Source organism: Ahaetulla prasina, chromosome 9, assembly GCF_028640845.1.
Source record: "Ahaetulla prasina isolate Xishuangbanna chromosome 9, ASM2864084v1, whole genome shotgun sequence".
NCBI lineage: Eukaryota > Metazoa > Chordata > Lepidosauria > Squamata > Colubridae > Ahaetulla > Ahaetulla prasina.
Genome location: NC_080547.1, coordinates 7422333 through 7440648, shown reverse-complemented (window position 1 = coordinate 7440648; position 18316 = coordinate 7422333). Strand labels below are relative to the sequence as shown.

Genomic DNA, 18316 nt, shown 5'->3' with positions numbered 1-18316 from the left:
ATCCCACCGGATTATAATTAAAAAAATGTATATATGAATGTGCAGAAATGGATAGATTATCGATGGAAATGAAGGAGAGGGAAGATACTGAGTACTATGAAATATGGAATAGATCAGGGGTCTCCAACCTTGGCAACTTTAAGACTTGTGGTCTTCAACTCCCAGAGTTCCTCAGCCAGCAAAGTTCCTCCTTCCTTCCTTTCCTCTCCCTCCCTCCCTCCCTTCCTTCCTTCTTTCCTTCCTTCCATCTCTCTTGCTTTCCTCCCTCCTTCCTTCCTCCCTCCCTTTAATTTTTAGAGCAAAGCTGGCTTGAGGAACTCTGGGAGTTGAAGTCCACAAGTCTTAAAGTTGCTAAGGTTGGAGACCCCTGGAATAGATGGTATTCCTGGCTGGAGATTAAGCATAAAATTTATTTTGTCATAAGATTTTTTTGTCATGAGACTGAATTCTGAATAAAGGATAGAGATAATGATGTAGGAAAAGCTGTTATGAGTAATGTAATTTTGATGCGTTTGCCTTTGTTTTATATTTTCATTTTTGTGTATTATGGGTTTTTTTTTGTATTGTGTATTTTAACTTTTGGAAATTTAATAAATATTATTATTAAAAAAAAAGAAATTACGATTTCTAAAGAGAGATCGAGGGACAGATTCTAGGGGGGCGGGATTCAGAGCGGAGCGAAGACAGGAGACGGCAGAGAGCGAGGGGCAGCTGGTCAGAAACACACACACACAAACACACACACAAAATGGAACATTGTTTACTGATAGAGACGATTGCAGAGATTCGGCTCACCCAGCCTCAGGCCGGCATCTCCCCACAACGCAAAGCAGCCACATCTGGGTTGCCCAAAAGGCACTTGCTTCAAAAAGGGACACTGGATGAGCTACAATCTCTCTTAGAGAAGAATTCGCTTATTCTGGAGGGTGTAGGGTGGGAAATGGAAGGATCTGCAGAAGCTATGAGTGTTCTTCCTAGCTGAGCCCCACTTCGCTGCCGCTGTCATCCTCGGGCTGAGCCAAGTCCTTTTCCACGTCTTCTTTCTCCACAAAGTTGAGGATGCGCCGGTTGGCTTGGATTAAGTATTGCTGTTGGCGGAAATAAACTTTCAGCGCTCCCTTGATGGCCACAAAGGCAATGCCACCCTACCGAAAGAGAATGGAATGGAACGGAATAGAATAAGTTTCGAATGCACGCCGATTGGCATACCTTAAAAAATGGAAATTTCAATGCGTGCCGCGCTTAAAAGGGTCACCCCCTCCAATTTTACACAACGTCAACATGACAAGATAAATATAAAATTATATTATATGTGTTCTGTCTACGGGTGAAAGTCCAGCAGGTTCTGGAGAACCGGTAGCGGAAATTTTGAGTAGTTCAGAGAATCGGCAAATACCACCGCTAGCTGGCGCCAGAGTGGGGTGGGAATGGGGATTTTGCAATATCCTTCTCCCAGGAGTGGGGAGGGAATGGGGATTTTGTAGTATCCTTCCTCTGGAGTGGGGAGGGAATGGGGATTTTGTAATATCCTTCTCCCAGGAATGGGAAGGGAATGGAGGTTTTGCAGTATCCTTCCTCTGGAGTGGGGAGGGAATGGAGATTTTGCAAGATCCTTCTCCCAGGAGTAGGGAGGGAATGGGGATTTCGCAGTACCCTTCCTCTGGAGTGGGGTGGGAATGGGGATTTTGCAGTATCCTTCTCCCAGGAGTAGGGAGGGAATGGGAATTTTGTAGTATCCTTCCCGTGCCGTGCCCACCAAGCCATATTCCAAGTTGCCAGATTCTGTTAGCTCGATTATATAAATGGCATGAGCCTATCTGACTTGGATTTCCCAACCTAGTTTCCCTGGAAATATCTGAAAATACTTTCTCAGGTTACAGTTCTGGCCCTGACTCATATCTCTTTTATCTGACCATTGATGATGGCTTTTCCTTGTGTTCCTCCAGATTATTCTCGTTACATTTCTTCAGTGGAGATTGCTGAAAGCTGACTAGGTTTTAGTTGACCCTATAATGTTTGTGTGTTTGTTGTGGCTTTTCGGCCACAGGCCCCTCCAGCAGCCAAATTGGAGGACTGTTGTGACCTAGGCCCAAGTAGTTATTACCAGACACAATCAGTCCTAAACAAACGTATTTTATTAGAACAGCTGAGAGTTATTTCATTCTCAGCTTTGTCCAAATTAAGTCCAAAACAAAATCGTTCGGAAAAAGTCCTTCAGCCTTATCACAAACCTTTGTCCTCTTTGGCATACTGCCAAAGGCTTTTCTTGGCAAAGCCCCACTATACACTGACTAGAAACGAATGTAGTAACGTTGCTTTCCTACAAAGAGCCCAAGAGACTTTACTGCTCTTTTAAGCCTTATGAGAGGGGCCAATCGTCTCCTGGCCTTACTCCTGAGTTGTCCTTTTTGCTTTAGCTGCTTTGCCTTCTGGCAGCTCTTCTCATGCGTGCATTAGGAACAGGCTCCTCCTGTTCCTCTGCCTTTCTGCTGTCCGCCTCTGGAGGCTCCGGAGTCCACGCATCACTCCCAGATGGCCCTGGCCCCATCTCTGCCTCTGATGCAGAGCCCTTGTCCGGGCCTTCCCCAGAGTCCAGGACTGGCCCATGGTCCTTCCCAACCTCCTCACTGTCTGACTCCGCTGCTAGCTCCGCGGGCTGCTGGCGGACCACAACAAGGATGAGGAGGAAGTGTGGGAGACAGGGTCAGCATCAGGGCTACCTGGGAGCTCCAGAGGGAATGGAACTGGCAGAGACACAGGCAGAGTTCAGATGGAGTCTCAACAGCCCTCAGGTTTGGAGGTGACTGATGAGGAAGAGGAGGCACAGCTGAGTCCAGTGCCTGACGCATGGATGGGCAGAAGGCAGAGGAGAGAACAGTGGAAATCTATGGGCTGATCCTTGGGAAGGTAGAGCCATCACTGCTAGCGAAGCCCCACCCTAGCTCTGGGGATAAAAGGCAGGGGGCGGAGATAAATAGATGTGGCAGATAACTATTCACCTTCTTTCTGGTCAGACTTGTTAGCCTGCGAGATAAACCTTTTGCTGGGACTGCCGGCATTCCTAATAAAGGAATATTTTGAGTTCATATCAGAGGGTTTGTTGTGTTTGGGGAGCTGGGTCAGAACAGTGTTGTGTATATGTGTTGATGAGAGACAGAGAGGGAGAGGAAAGGAGGGAGGGGAGAGGGTGAGAGAATTGCTCAATAGGCAAAGAGAGAGATTCCTCCTTGCGTGCACCTGGGCTGAACTGGGACCAGTTCCCTGGAAGGCAACCCAAACATTTAATGCCGCCTATCATGGCTTTCTTTCGGTTCAACTCACCAGGATGGTACGCTGGAGGTTGGAGTTAACTCTCCGAAATGTGACCCGGCCCACAAGGCTGGCAATAGTTGGGAACACCAGGGCCCCACACAAGGTCCGCGAGATGGAAAGGTGGTCACTCTGGTAGCGTGACTCGGCCAGAGGTATCGATGGGATTGGACGGCTGGTTCCTGAGGAGAGGAGAGAAGAAAAAAACAAAACAAAACCCAAGAGAATAGATCACTGAGGGCCGCATCAGGGTTGTGTTTGACCTCCGGGGATGAGGGCTAGGGTGGGTTTGGTCAGGGTGGGCATGGACAGGTCGACATCACTAGTGTTGGGGGCACTTGTGGCCAGAGAAGGAATAATGGCTGGAAGCTGATCAAGGAGAGATTCAACCTGGAAATAAGGAGAAATTTTCTGACAGCGAGAACAACCAACCCATGGAACAGAAGCTGCCTTTGGAAGTTGTGGGAGCTTCATCCCTGAAGGCTTTCAAGAAGAGACTGGACTGCCATCTGTCAGAAATGGTGTAGGGTCTCCTGCTTGGGTGGGGGAGTTCGACTAGATGACCTACAAGGTCCCTTCCAACTCTGTTAATATATTATCTCTTCTCTCCCTCCCAACTCCCTCATGCTCTGCGGATGCGTGGAAGGCTCTGCTAATGCGTGGAGGTGGCGCGTGTAAGCCAAGCATGCCCGCACGCGCACTCACATTTGTGAACTGGTAGCGAAGGTAAGTGTATACTACCCCTGTACTGGACCCCACATCCCACTTGCAGTCTGCAAAAAAATCAGCTCCACCCACCCACCCCACATCCCTGTCCTTATCACCTCACATCCCTGTCCTTATCACCTCACATCCCTGTCCTTATCACCTCACATTCCTGTCCTTATCACCTCACATCCCTGTGCTTATCATCTCAAAGCAGGAGCCCAGACCTCAAAAGAGGAACCCACACAAACCTGGAACCCAGGCATGCAGGACCTGGAGCTTGCTAGAGTATTTCCGCCACACCCGAAGCACGTAGTCTTCCCAACGGATCATCTTGCCCAGTACCAGCATGACCGGAATGGTGGGCAGCCCCATGAGCAGGAAGAGGGGGTCGGCTCGCTCCATCACATCCAGGCCCTTCTTATGCCCGACCACCTGTGGAGATCAAGAGGCAGGTGGGTGGGTTGGAGAAGGGGTCTCCAACCTTGTCAACTTTAAGGCCTCTGTGGCTCAGACTGCTAATGCAGTCTGTTATTAACAGCAGTTGCCTGCAATTACTGCAGGTTCTAGTCCCACCAGGCCCAAGGTTGACTCAGCCTTCCATCCTTTATAAGGTAGGTAAAATGAGGACCCAGATTGTTGGGGGCAATAAGCTGACTTTGTATATAAATATACAAATAGAATGAAGACTATTGCTAAACATAGCGTAAGCCGCCCTGAGTCTTCGGAGAAGGGCGGGATATAAATGCAAATAAAAAAAAAAGACTTGTGGACTTCAACTCCCAGAATCCCTCAGCCAGCAAAGGGGGAGCAGGGATTTTTGCTACCGGTTCTCCAAACCACCCGCCACCATAGCTACCAGATCGGGCGATCTGGCCCAAACCGGGAGCATTTCACTTGCCATAATCCCTTGCATCGGGGTGGAGTCTGGGCAACTGAATGGAGCTGAGCGTTTACTGGCCGGATTCCCTTCCTGTTGCCAGTGCGGAGTTTTTATTCAGCAGATATATTCTCAGAGTGCCCCATGAGAGAGAAATAACTGCCTCTACCTAGGATCGAACTCACAGCCTCCTGACTGTGAGGCGAGAGCTCCGCTTCTAGACCACTGCACCACTCCTCCTAGACACCCCTGCGTAGAAGATTAATCCTGATGGGAGAGTATCAATTCTCCCATGGTTTTTTTTTTTGACCCTGCCATTTCATCAGCTAAAGCTCTGGACTTCATAATCTTCTGCAGACCAATGTAGCGATTTGGGGGTGGGTGGGGGTGTCTCTGCTGAGGGGCTTGGAAGGGAGGGCAGCTTCTTCCGCTGCCACCTCAAGTCTTACCTGCATCACGGTCACCGCTCCGTAAGTCACTGCCGACCAGTAGAGTGTCCCCACCACAATGCCAGCAGCAGCGAACGGGCTGACTTTGGATAAAATCCGGTCCACTTGCTGCAGGAAATAGACCACGGGCCCTAAAAAGAGACGGCCAAGCATCAACAGAAGTCTGTCAGGTCTGGAAGTCATCTTTTTCGTTGGATCTTCTTCAGGCCTGCTACTGTGGGAAACTGAGAGGGGGGAATTGTATGGAGCAAGGGGGATAAGGTTCTCTCGTGCATATGAGCTAGTCGTTCCTGACTCTAGGGGGCGGTGCTCATCTCCGTTTGAAAGCCGAGGAGCCAGCCCTGTCTGAAGATGTCTCTGTGGTCATGTGGCCGGCATGACTCAACGCCAAAGGCTCACGGAGCGCTGTTCCCTTCCCACCAAAGGTGGTCCCTATTTTTCTACTTGCATTTTTTACCTGCTTTCGAACTGCTAGGTTGGCAGAAGCTGGGACAAGTAACGGGAGCTCACCCTGTTAAGCGGCACTAAGGATTCGAACCACTGAACTGCCGACCTTTCGATCGACAAGCTCAGCGTCTTAAGCCACTGAGCCACCACGTCCCTGCAAGGGTGATATGTAGTCATAACAACATTCCTTTCTCAGAGAGTCAAGGACATCTTGCCCTGTACCTGGAAGGCTGGAACTGGGAGGACGCTGCTTGGATTGGACCAGGTGATGGACATGTGGGTGCTTTGGGCAGGGACTTGAATTTTCCTTTGGGTGGGGAAAAACCTGGAAGCTTTCGGATTCGGGTTTTCCCAGATGTGCCGCTATGACATCTCTAATAAAATGGAACTTTGAGGAGACTCAATTGTTGGACTTTTCTTTCGTTAGGTGTGTTACTTGGATCCCTGACAAAGTCCTTTTGGATCGGGGGCCAGCCTGTAGAACAGAGGTTCCCAACCTTTCTGGCTTTGGGAACCAGCGGGGTGTGGGAGGGAGAGAAAATGGTTCTGTGTGAGCTTCAGGTGCAGGTGTGAGCACAAGCTTGCCTGCGGCCTGGTTTCAAACAGGCCGCAGCCCGTGGGGTTGGGGACCCCTGCTGTATAGAACAGGAGTCTATACACCAGGAGTCAAAACCCAGAGCCCCTGCTTCTGTGCCACATTGAGAAAACAAAAATCCAGGTCCTCCTTGACCTACAAACGTTCGCTTACAGTGATTGTTCGTTCCAAGCTACAACGGCGCTTGAAAAAAGTGACCTGTATTTCACGCTTACAACCACTGCAGCATTTCCACGGTCAAATGATCGACATTCAGACCTGTCGGTTTTTTCAGCGCCGTTGTATTTTCCGTCACTAAATGAATGGCTGTTAAGTCGAGGTCTACCTAGATCAGTCTCGTTGGTTCTGGGCGGTATCAGGGGTGGGGCTGCTGGGGAGGTTCGCAGGGGTTCGGGAGAACCTCTAGCTAAGATTCTGTGCAGTTCGGAGAACCCCCAAATCCCACTCCTGGCTGGCCCCGCCCACTCCTCCACTCCTCTCCCAGGAGTCCCCCCACGCAGCCTGTTTTGGATGAAGGTAAGTGTAGGACGTGCCCAGAGACTCAGGGAAGAAAAAAATAAGAAGTTCGGGAAGGCCGGAAATGGGCCTATTTCTGGCCTCCAGAGCCTGGGGAGGCTGTTTTCACCCTCCTGGAGGCCCAAGGAAAGCCTCCGGAGCCCATGGAGAGCAAAAACACCCCCCCCACCATGGTGCAGGAGGCTGGCTAGGCCACGCCCACCATGGTAACATTCACCCAGCAACCGGGCAGAATACTCCTTGCTAACATTTTTGAAGCCCACGCCTGGGCGGTATCAGACCAGGGAAGAAAGAGGAGGGGAAAAAATCTGGAACCATCCATTACTGGAAACTTCCATGACAGACATTTGAAATCTCCAGCGTGTCCATTTTGTGTAAGCCGCACCAAAACTGGTGGAGATCACAAACAAGAGGTTTGCAAGCAGGGTTGTGTTTTGGTTTTTTTTAAGGACTCTTGGAGGATATTCCGTGTTCGTTCGGCACCTGAATCCGCTGCAGCCAAATGGGTGCGTTTATCCAGCCTTTCCTGGCCAGCCCTGTACTCACCTACTTTGGGAAAGACAATGCAATACTCGGTTCCACACTGGGGACAATTCACGCTGCCGATACTGTTCCCCTTTTGCTTCTCGTCCAGCCATCGTTGGAGGCAGGCCTGGTGGATCCACTTGGTGGAGCCTTTGCAGCGGCAAGGACAGACCCACTCTGCCGACCGGTCATCGCCTTCGGTGGCAAAACACACCCAGCAGTGCCTGGGAGACAAAGAGAGAGAAAAGGAGAAAGGAAGCAGTGAAGGAACGCTGAGTGATCACTTCCTTGGAGGAACATGCCACTTTGTGCTTCTTTTGTGGCCTGTCGGCAGCCGGCCCCTCCGACAGCCGAATCAGAGGAGGAGGAGGAGGAGATGTGGGAGTCACGGTCAGCATCAAGGCAACCTGAGAGCTCCGAGGGGAAAGAGGGGATGGAGTTTTCAGAGATAGAGACAGAGGCGGAGCCTGTGTGCACTAGGAACAGGCTCCTCCTGTTCCTCTGCCTCTCTGCTATCCGCCTCTGGTGGCTCCGGAGTCGGCACATCGCTCCCAGATGGCCCTGGCCCCAACTCTGCCTCTGATGCAGAGCCCTCGTCTGGACCTTCCCCAGAGTCCAGGACTGGCCCATGGTCCTCCCCAGCCTCCTCACTGTCCGACTCCGCTGCTAGCTCCACAGACTGCTGGCGGACCACAACAAGGATGAGGAGGAAGTGTGGGAGACAGGGTCAGCATCAGGGCTACCTGGGAGCTCCAGAGGGAATAGAACTGGCAGAGGGACAGAGGCGGAGTTCAGATGGAGTCTCAACAGCCCCCAGGTTTGGAGGCAACTGATGTGGAAGAGGAGGTACAGCTGGGTCCAGTGCCTGACGCATGGATGGGCAGAAGGCAGAGGAGAGGAGAGCAGTGGAAATCTATGGGCCGGTCCTTGTGAAGGAAGGTTTCACGCTGCTAGCAAAACCCCACCTTAGCTCTGGGGATAAAAGGCAGGGGGAGGAGATGAATAGATGTGGCAGACAATTATTCTCCCTGCCGGACAGACTTCTTAGTCTGTGGTGAGAGAGATAGAGGGAGAGTTTTTGCCGGGGCTGCTGGCACTCCTAATAAAGGAATCTTTTGAGTTAATTTCAGAGGGTTTGGTCTGTTGGGGGAACTGGGTCAGAACAGCTTCCAAATCAAAAGAGCAAGCAGGAAGATCAAAACTTTCCTGGGATAAATAATTGGAGGGCAACATAGTTGATCTTAGGGGAAGTGATGGAGGAAGCCTCTGTGGCTCAGACTGGTAAGACAATCTGTTATTAACAGCAGCTGCTTGCAATTACTGCAGGTTCAAGTCCCACCAGGCCCAAGGTTGACTCAGCCTTCCATCCTTTATAAGGTAGGTAAAATGAGGACCCAGATTGTTGGGGGCAATAAAACTTGACTTTGTATATAATATACAAATGGATGAAGACTATTGCTTGACACAGTGTAAGCCCCCCTGAGTCTTCGGAGAAGGGCGGGATATAAATGCAAATTAAAAAAAAAACTGCATTAGACGAGATTCTGCACAGCACCAAAACTGTCCTGTTAAAGGCCTTGGATTTTTATTTTACCCTGTTCTGGTTAACTTTTGGCACCTGGTAACTCTTGCTTCCAGAAAAAAAAAAATTGCCAACTGTCTGGCAGGGAATTTGACAGCTGCAGTTCGAAGGGTCTTGGTAGAACAGAGCGTGCACAATTCTTGATCCGAACGCCTTCGGCTTTTTCAATAATATGCTATGCTGCCAAAATGAGGCAGAAGCTGTGTGCTGTAGCGCATGGGCAGAGCGCGCCAAATGCGAGGTGCGCATGGGCAGTGCACGGCAAAAGGAGGCATGTGGTAAGTTGAACAGTGCCTGGGGGGGGGGATGATCAGCTGTGACGCGTGATCTTTTTATTTTACTTTTAAAAGCATTTTTTTTACAACCTATTTGGCCGAAGAGGTTGTAGAAAAAATGCTTTTAAAAATTAAAAAAAAGCCTCTGACGATCGCACGGCTCAGCTGGGATGGTCAGAGCCTTTTAAAAGCATTTTTTAAACAACCTCTTCGGCCAAAGGAGTTGCAGAAAAAAATGCTTTTAAAAATAAAAATAAAGCTTCTGACGATCGCTTGGCTCAGCTGGGATTGTCAGAGCCTTTTAAAAGCATTTTTTTTAACGCTCTCTCCGGCCAAAGGGGTTGTAGAAAAAATGCTTTTAAAAGTAAAAAAAAAAAGGCTCTGACGATCACGCGGCTCAGCTTGGCATGGGTGGAGGGGGGTGGAAAGGATTTTTGCTACTGGTTCTCCGAACCACCTGCCACCATCGCTACCGGATCGGGTGATCCAGTCCGAACCGGGAGTATCTCACCCCTGGTAGAAGGACAAGCATGGATGAGGTTAGCAGTTTGGGTAATGAGATGTCTTCAAGAAAACAATCAAGTTCAGAGAGCACCAAGGACCGCACATTTCAACCCCAAACTCCAAATATTCTCCCTTTATTGGTACATATAATCCAAACTAGATCAACAGACAGGGCATGGAGCTGTGTCAAGTCTAAACGACCAACTGGTCCAAGATCAACTTGCACTCTCCCAAAAGAGTGGGACGTGGATCCGTTTCTGAAATCAACCCGGTTTCCCGTATTAATGAAAGGTGGCGAAGCATTTTGAACAGGTACCATTATAATAATAATTATAATAATAATGATCTACCTGAACTCTAGGGCTGCAAAATGCTGATAGCAAAGCTGGTCGTGCAAGTTTGGAGCCGCGCCTTAGACACGGCATGAACTTGGAACCAGACACACCCGACACGTCCCAAGTTTTGCCACACATGGCAAATACAAATAAATTTGTGAAAACCACTCGTTGTGAAATAGGCATCTCGAAATCTGTGGACTTCGACTCCCAGAATTCCCCAGCCAGCCATGCATACATGCATGGCTGGCTGGGGAATTCTGGGAGTCGAAGTCCACAGACCTTCAAGTAGCTAAGATGAGCACGGCTGTAGAATTGGATTGCATGTTGCGGGAGCTGAAGTCCACAGATCTTAGCGTAGCTATAGAGTGCCTGGCTAGATGGCTCAGCGGCTAAGGCACTGAGCTTGCCGCTCAGAAAGGTCAGCAGTTCGGCGGTTCGAATCCCTAGTTTAGGTTTCCTGCGTGAGCAGGGGTTGGACTAGATGACCTCCAAGGCCCCTTTCAACTCTGTAACTGTTAACGATTTCGAGCGCCACCTAAGCTTTTTTTTTTTTTTTGCATTAGAAGGTTTTAACAAGAATCAGGAGGTGAAGGTGGGAGGCTAGAAACCGGGAGGCTGTGAGTTCTAGTCCTACTTTAGGCATGATAGCCATTCTGTCATTCTCTTTCGGCCCAATCCATCTCACAGGGTTATTGTTGTTGTGGGAAAAAGAGAAGGCAGGACTACTAAGCATGTTCACCGCCTTCAGTTGACCAATACATGTCATAATATGTATGTCAATAAATTTGAGCTGGTGAGCTGCATTGCTGTTGTTTGGCTTTGTGTTCGTGGTCGTGCTACATCTTCACCCAATCAGTTCAAACCCCCACTAGCAGTTAAAAAGGAAGAAACAATGAAGATGTAGCACGACCATGAACACGAAGCCAAACAACAGCAATGCAGCTCACCAGCTCAAATCCCCCTGCAACTCACACTAATCTGAGCACAACCAAGCCCCCACCCAAACAGGACACACCCCCAGCCAATCAGAGCACACACACACAAAAACCCCATCCAATCAGAGCACAGCCAAGCTCCCACCCAATCAGTTCAAACCCCCACTAGCAGTTAAAAAGGAAGAAACAGCTGCAATCACACATTGCTCCCAGAAGCACGAAGCTGAAGCCTGAAGATGACGAATGAGACTTCGTCGAAACGTCGCCAAGACACTTCCAATTTTACGCGGGAGAAAACCCGAATAACCAAAGACCTACATACAAACACCCGTGAAAACCTCAGAAAACAAATATATATATATATATATATATATATATATGTTGGTCAACTGAAGGCAGTGAATACGCTCATTAGTTCTACTTTTCTTTTCTTTTCATATATATATTCTTCTTTTATAGATATATATAGATAAAAATAGATACAGATATATAAAACAAATTTGTTTGCTGATAAAGAAATAAAGGGAGACTAGTACAGATCTATTTCAAGCTATTTAGTTCTCATCAGCTAGCCATACCCTTACCTGAATTCGAAGCTAGCCGATGAGAACTAAATAGCTTGAAATAGATCTATTCTAGCCTCCCTTTATTTATCAGCAAACACAAATTTGGTATAAAATAGTTTGTCGTGAAAGCGACTGCCTGAGGGCTCCTGGATCGGAGCTGAAAGGCGAAAGAGAAGCAGTATGCTCCCTCCCATATTGGGGCAGACCAGGTGCTTCGTCAGAAACACACACACACCCCTGTAATGGTAGTTTAATACTCTGACTATGTCAGCTGATGAAAGCTTAGAAGAATAAAATGGTGGGATATCAATCTAATAATATTAAGAGGAAGGCTGGGGCTGAGTGACTGAGAGGATAGAGATGGCTTTGACAACTGCAAACATGACATTTGAATTGGGAACTTTGTGTTTCACCATCACGTTCTCTCAGCTGAAATGCCAAGAATCGTGGGAATTGAGAGCCAGAAATTTTCAGCATGGAAATGTCAGTTATACATCAAGAGTTATCCAGCTTCGCAGAAGAAAAAAACATACTGTTACTAGTGTTTCTCAACGTCAGCCATTTTATGATGTATGGACTTCAACTCCCAGAATTCCCCAGCCAACATTGCAGGCTGGGGAATTCTGGGAGTTGAAGCCCATGCATCTTAAAAATGGCTGAGGTTGAGAAACACTGTGTTTATACTATGGGAAGGATGATATTTAAAAAACAACGTGGTGGGAATTAAAACTACAGAAGGAAATGTGCCTTCGTGCTGGCAGAGGAAAGGAAATGATTTACTGCCTTTTTAAAAATAAACTGTGCATAAAGTTCTTTATCTAGCTTGGGAAGTTTTCAATCAAGCATGTGTCTTGAGTTTAACAAAGCTGCAGAGCTGAAAGTCAAGGAAATGCTTTCTTGTTAATCATTTGCTAACTCCTTTTACCAGAAATGCTCACTATTAAAGGAAAAATGTACTCGAAGGAAACGAAACCTTTATAATCCTAGAAAGGAAAACAGAAAGAAAACACTTCCGTAATATTCTCAGTGAGTCTAAGATGGCTCTTTTATATTAAAGATAAAACACGTGGAAGAATTAAAAAGAAGCTAAATTTGTGTGAAATAGCCACCTATGATAATTACCTGAACCTTAGTTTGCTCTATTCTTTCTAGAGGTCCACTTTGAACTATAAACTAACCGTACAAGGCTGGATTTACGTTGCACGCTAGGTTAAAACATGGTTTGCTGGATTGCAATTCAAGGTAATTGAATGGGTAGTTCACATATCACATCGCACATGACTGCATGCCAAGACTGGCAGTAATGTTTTCACAACATTTATTTCATTATTTATTCAATTTGTTCAACTAACCTGCAGTGGTTAGTTTTTGTAGCTCGGTTTGATATGCAATCCAAAACTCTTTGGCTAATTCGTGGATCAATGCACTGCATGAACCCGAAAACTGAGGAATTCAGTAACCAGCTTAAATGGATATTGAAGGTTGCCAATTTGGCTGAGATGGCGAAGATATCAGCCTTTTTGAAAGACAATACGCAAGAAAGATACTTAAAGGAATGGAAAAAATGGATTGACTATATTCAACGTAGATATCAGACTAAGAGTTATCAGACTGTTTTTGAATGATTATGATGTATTATTCTTGATTGTTTTTGGGGGAAGTTAGGAATTGATGATTGTAGGGGTATAATTAAGTTGGGACGAAAATTTTTTAGTATATGTTTGTTTTATTTTTAACTATACCTGCATGGAAGTCGGGTGTGAAGGAGGGAGAGGAGGGGGGGAAAGGGGAAAAAAATTTTTGTAAAACTTTTTGAATAAAAAAAAAATAACCAGCTTAAATGTCTGTAGAGATTTTTAGTCATCCAGGTTGCGGTTGTCCCTAAGGTACTTTTTCAGGAGGCAACTGGACTTTCTTGTCTTTTCTTTGAAGACGTTTCGCTTCTCATCCAAGAAGCTTCTTCAGCTCTGACAGGATAGTGGGGAATGGAAGGATTTATATTCCTTGTAGACAGCTGGTCATTTCCAATCCTTTCAGAGGCTCCTCTCCCTTGTTGGATATGTAGAGTTTAAATCTTAAGAGAAAACCTGAGAAGTTGGAGGACAGAGGTGGGACCAAACGTTAAATATTGGGTTTATATATCTCCAAACAGCTTGTTATACTGTTGGAAGTTGCAGAAATTCGGGAAAGTCCAGGTAATCGAATCATTGAAAAAAATGATTTAAGAGTATAATCTATATTTGATACAAACAAATTAAGATTTAGTCAGGAAGTTGCTTGAGATTTGTGTATTTTTGGTGTGGATCTAGGAAAGTCTCATTGTTTTTAGAGATAGAAAATCAAGTTTATCGTTTTCCTTTTACATTTTCTTCAAACTAAAGATTTTACTTTTATTTAAGACACACTCCTATACTTTGGGATTTCTCTCTCTCTCTTCTGAAATCATGTAGAACCTCATAATTGTACCATATTAGCTTAATCCCGCAGTCTGCTTGGAGAATTACAATTTCTCTTGCATATTTTTTTTCAACCAAGTAGTGTTTATCCCCCTCCAGTGCTGAATGTTTATATTCTTAAGACATTTAAAGTGAGAAATATTTGTTTATAGTATCTTTTCCTAATAGTCTGGTTTTGTTTATCTCCTGTGAGATTGGCGGGGCGTGGAAGGACCAACTCAGAGTTATCTGAAACTTACAAATTTAAGATGTTTGGACTCCAATTCCCAGAATTTCCCATCTCCTAAACTTTCCAAAATTATTTCCTTTTAAAAACATTTTTGATTGATGCCAGTGTGATACCATTAGGAGATACGTGGTGACAGTAGGAACAACCAAATTACTATCCCAAAGCAGACGGGATAGGAAATTTCAAGAGATTTGTAATCCCTGGGTCCCCTATTCTACAGGCACAACTGTCTCACTATACAACCCTTTACCCAAAGGGTCTTCCAACATCTGCATAACACATCCCAAAGGTGCTTTTTCCCCCTTTGAAATCGCTTCGCTTCTCATCCAAAAAGTTTCCCCAGTTCTGAGTTAGTTCTAACTAACCTAAGAAGCTTCTTGGATGAGAAGTGAAGAAAGAAAAAACAACAACCCAAGAAAGTCCGGTTGCTTTTCTGATAAAGCAACTTTGGGGACAACCACGACCTGGATGATTGACAAGCCCGATAGACATCTGCATAACATAATCCGGGAGTCAACGCAATCCTCTCCATCCTTCAGTTTTGTCTCTTCTTTTGCGTGGGTGCCCGCGAGGGAAGCAGACGCAGTGATCAGCAGAAAGAAAGTAGGGCAGATCCAGTTTGGTGCAGTCGGGTCATCAGGCCAGAAACCAGCTTGGGGAGCCCAGAGATCGAATCCTGACCTTGCACCAGTCGGAAGGCTGCTAGGGCAAATGTATTCATTTACTTATTTATTTTAGAAAACTTGTACTGCTGTACAAATTTGTACCGGAACAAATTTGTACCCGAACCCGAGAACATCACAAAAGAACAATTAAAAACAACAATAAAAGCAAATGATAAAATAATAATAAATAATAATAAAATAATAATAGCTTATCCACCCACCATCCCACAGGGCACAACACTTACAAGCCGTTTGAATGGGCTCCATCCCACTCTGGCTTCTTCCCCCACCTGTCCAAAAAAAAAAAAAATCTGGCCAAGAAAACCTCGCAGGGACCGGTTCCACACCGTTCCCACGGCGGAAGGCTGACTCCAAAAGGAGGGCGCACAGTCAGCGTTATGCAGGGCAGGTATACTTGTCCCCCCCACCCCCCGCAAAAAAAAAACAAACCCGGTCTGGAGCCCCGTTTGCAGGGCAAATGGGGGGGGGATCCTCCTGATCCCCTACAAGGGGGTGGGTGGGTGTCAGGATAGGGGCTCAATCAGCCTCTCTCCAACCCTTCCGACCTCCGTTTGCTTTGGTTGCGCCACGGCCATGCGCCAAGGTCGAGCAGCCTTGGGAAGGCTTGGAAAGGTTTGGAAAGACGCGTCTCCCGGGCCCAGGTTAGGCTCCCATCCCGGTCCCCTTTGGCTGGGGATGATGGGCAAGGTCGTCCGGGCTCAAGGACAGCCGTCCCATCCTCCCCTGCCCGGCCGAAGACGCACCTCTCCGAAGCCTCTTGGAGCGTTGCCATCGGCGCCGCCGCCGCCGCCATCTCCGTGGGGAAGGTCCGGCCGGTTCCCCGAGAAAACCCCGGCGCGGCTTTGCCGGGCTCAGCGTCCCCCGCAGGGCATCCCTCACCGGCCAGCGCGCGGAGATAAGAGCCGCAGAAGGAGCGCGCAAAAACCCGGATGAACCCGCCGAGGCCGCTCGCCCTTGCGCCACCCGCGCGCTCTCGCCGGCGCCACCCCGGCCTCGCTCTCCCGGCTTCCGGGCCCGCCTAGAGACGCGCCGGCCAGCCGCCGTTGGGGCCTGGCTCGAGCTTTCTGCAAGCGGGAGCCCGCCGGGATGGGGGCTCGGGCTGGAGAGGGGCTCTTAGTAGCCCAGTTGTGTGTATGTGGGTGGGGTGGGTGGAGGCGCACAAGTCTAACACTGACACCCACCCCAGCGACCTGGCCAAAAGTGGGACTCCATCTCCCATCATCCTCATCCTTAGTAGTACCTATCTCTTCCCACTTCTGGCTATATCCAGGCTGCTGGTATCTTTACAACTTAATATTGTCTTTATTGTTTCCTAGTATGATTTGATTGCGTATTAGTATCCTGTGGCTGTGGCTAAGTGTTGTATCTTGTGATTCTTGACCAATCTATTTTATTTTTTTTCCGATTGCAGAAAATGTGACTTCAGTAACCCTGGAATGGACTACCTGGCTCTGTGGTTTCATCTCCAAATCCCCAAAACTTTATTTATTTATTTATTTATTGTTTCAATTTCTATACCGCCCTTCTCCCAAAGGACTCAGGGCGGTTTACAGCCAAAGTAAAAACAATTAGTACAATTTTTAAAACCAGTTTAAAAGGAAAATTTAGAGTTGGTTGAAGAACTTAAAACCAATAAAACCCCTTATTAAAACCCCACTAGGCCAGTCCTGCACGGTGAAACAGAAATGTTTTCAGCTCACGTCGAAAGGTCCGAAGATCAGGGAGTTGACGGATACCTGGTGGTAGCTTGGTCCAGAGGGTTTAACTTTAACCTAAGACTGTCCGTTGTTGACCTCACCCCACTCCTAAGAGGTCTGTAAGGAGCGTGCATAAGAGCACCTGCATGCCTACCGTCCCTGTCCTAATGTTCCTTTTAATTGTGTTCATTTTATGTATTCAATTCATGCTTATACTTATATATATTATCTAATATGTACTCAACAAAATAAATAAATAAATAAAGGCACACTGAGAGCATATGTACCAAAGACAAATTCCTTGTGTGTCCAATCACACTTGGCCAATAAAAGAATTCTATTCTATTCTGTTCTGTTCTGTTCTATTCTCATTCCATATTTATTATTCTATTCTATTCTATTCTATTCTCATTCCATTTCATATTTATTATCCCATCCCATCCCATCCCATCCCATCCCATCCCATCCCATCCCACTCCACTCCACTCCACTCCACTCCATTATTCTATTCTATTCTATTCTATTCTATTCTATTCTATTCTATTCTATTCTATTCTATTCTATTCTATTCTATTCTATTCTATTCTATTCTATTCTATTCTATTCTATTCTATTCTATTCCCCTTCTCTCTTCTCTTCTCTTCTCTTCTCTTCTCTTCTCTTCTCTTCTCTTCTCTTCTCTTCACTATACTATTCTATTCTATTCTATTCTATTCTATTCTATTCTATTCTATTCTATTCCATTCCATTCCATTCCATTCCATTCCATTCCATTCCATTCCACTCCACTCCACTCCACTCCACTCCTCTATTCTATTCTATTCTATTCTATTCTATTCTATTCTATTCTATTCTATTCTATTCTTTCCCCTGCTGTGTGATGGGGATGATGAGGTTTGGAGTTTGACTGCCTCTTCCATCATTCCAGTATTTGAGAGTTAGGGTTAGGGTTCAGAGAAGAGCAACTAAGATGACTGAAGGCCTGGAGCCTAAAACATATGAAAAACGGCTGCAGGATTTGGGTTTGGCTAGTGTTGGTCTACAGAATAGAAGAATTATGGGGGACATGATAGCAGCATTCCAGTATTTGAGGGGCTGCCACAAAGAAGAGGGGGTCAAATTATTTTCCAAAGCACCAAAGAGAGCAGGATAAGAAAGAATGGATGGAAACTAATCCAGGAGAGAAGCAACCTGGAATTAAGGTGAAACTTCTTAACAGTGAGGACAATTAACCAGTGGAACAGCTTGCCACCAGAAGTTGTGGGTGCTTCATCACTGGAGGTTTTCAAGAAGAGACTGGACAGCTACGTGTCTGGAATGGTATAGGATGGGTGTCCTGCTTGAGCAGAGGGATGGATTAGAAGACCTCCATGGTCCCTTCCAGGTCTATTAATCTGTTAAATCTCCTCCCTTTCCGCAAGCCTCGATCCCGTTGCCTGCCTGGCGTGTCCAACTCCCTTCTTTCCTCCGCTGGGGGAAAAGCCCAAAGCCAAAAAACCCCCAAATAAATAAAAATACAGCGCTGTCCCTTTAAGAACGGACCATGACATCATTTCCCCCTCCCGCCCCCGCTCTCTCCTTCTCCCTCTCCCTTTCGGCGTTCGCTCCACCGAACATGACAC

At 46.8% G+C, this 18316-nt stretch overlaps 1 protein-coding gene across 1 annotated transcript; it reads right to left on the bottom strand.

Moving 5' to 3' along the window:
* Window positions 1-744: 744 nt before the first annotated feature.
* LOC131204022 (E3 ubiquitin-protein ligase MARCHF5-like) lies at window positions 745-16009 on the bottom strand. Its single transcript, XM_058194821.1, has 6 exons — window positions 15741-16009; window positions 7448-7650; window positions 5344-5474; window positions 4266-4449; window positions 3322-3491; window positions 745-1145 (listed from the first exon to the last, which is right to left on the bottom strand). Exons 1-6 carry the CDS (start codon window positions 15788-15790, stop codon window positions 975-977), a joined length of 909 nt encoding a protein of 302 aa, XP_058050804.1. The 5' UTR covers window positions 15791-16009; the 3' UTR covers window positions 745-974.
* Window positions 16010-18316: the final 2307 nt, after the last annotated feature.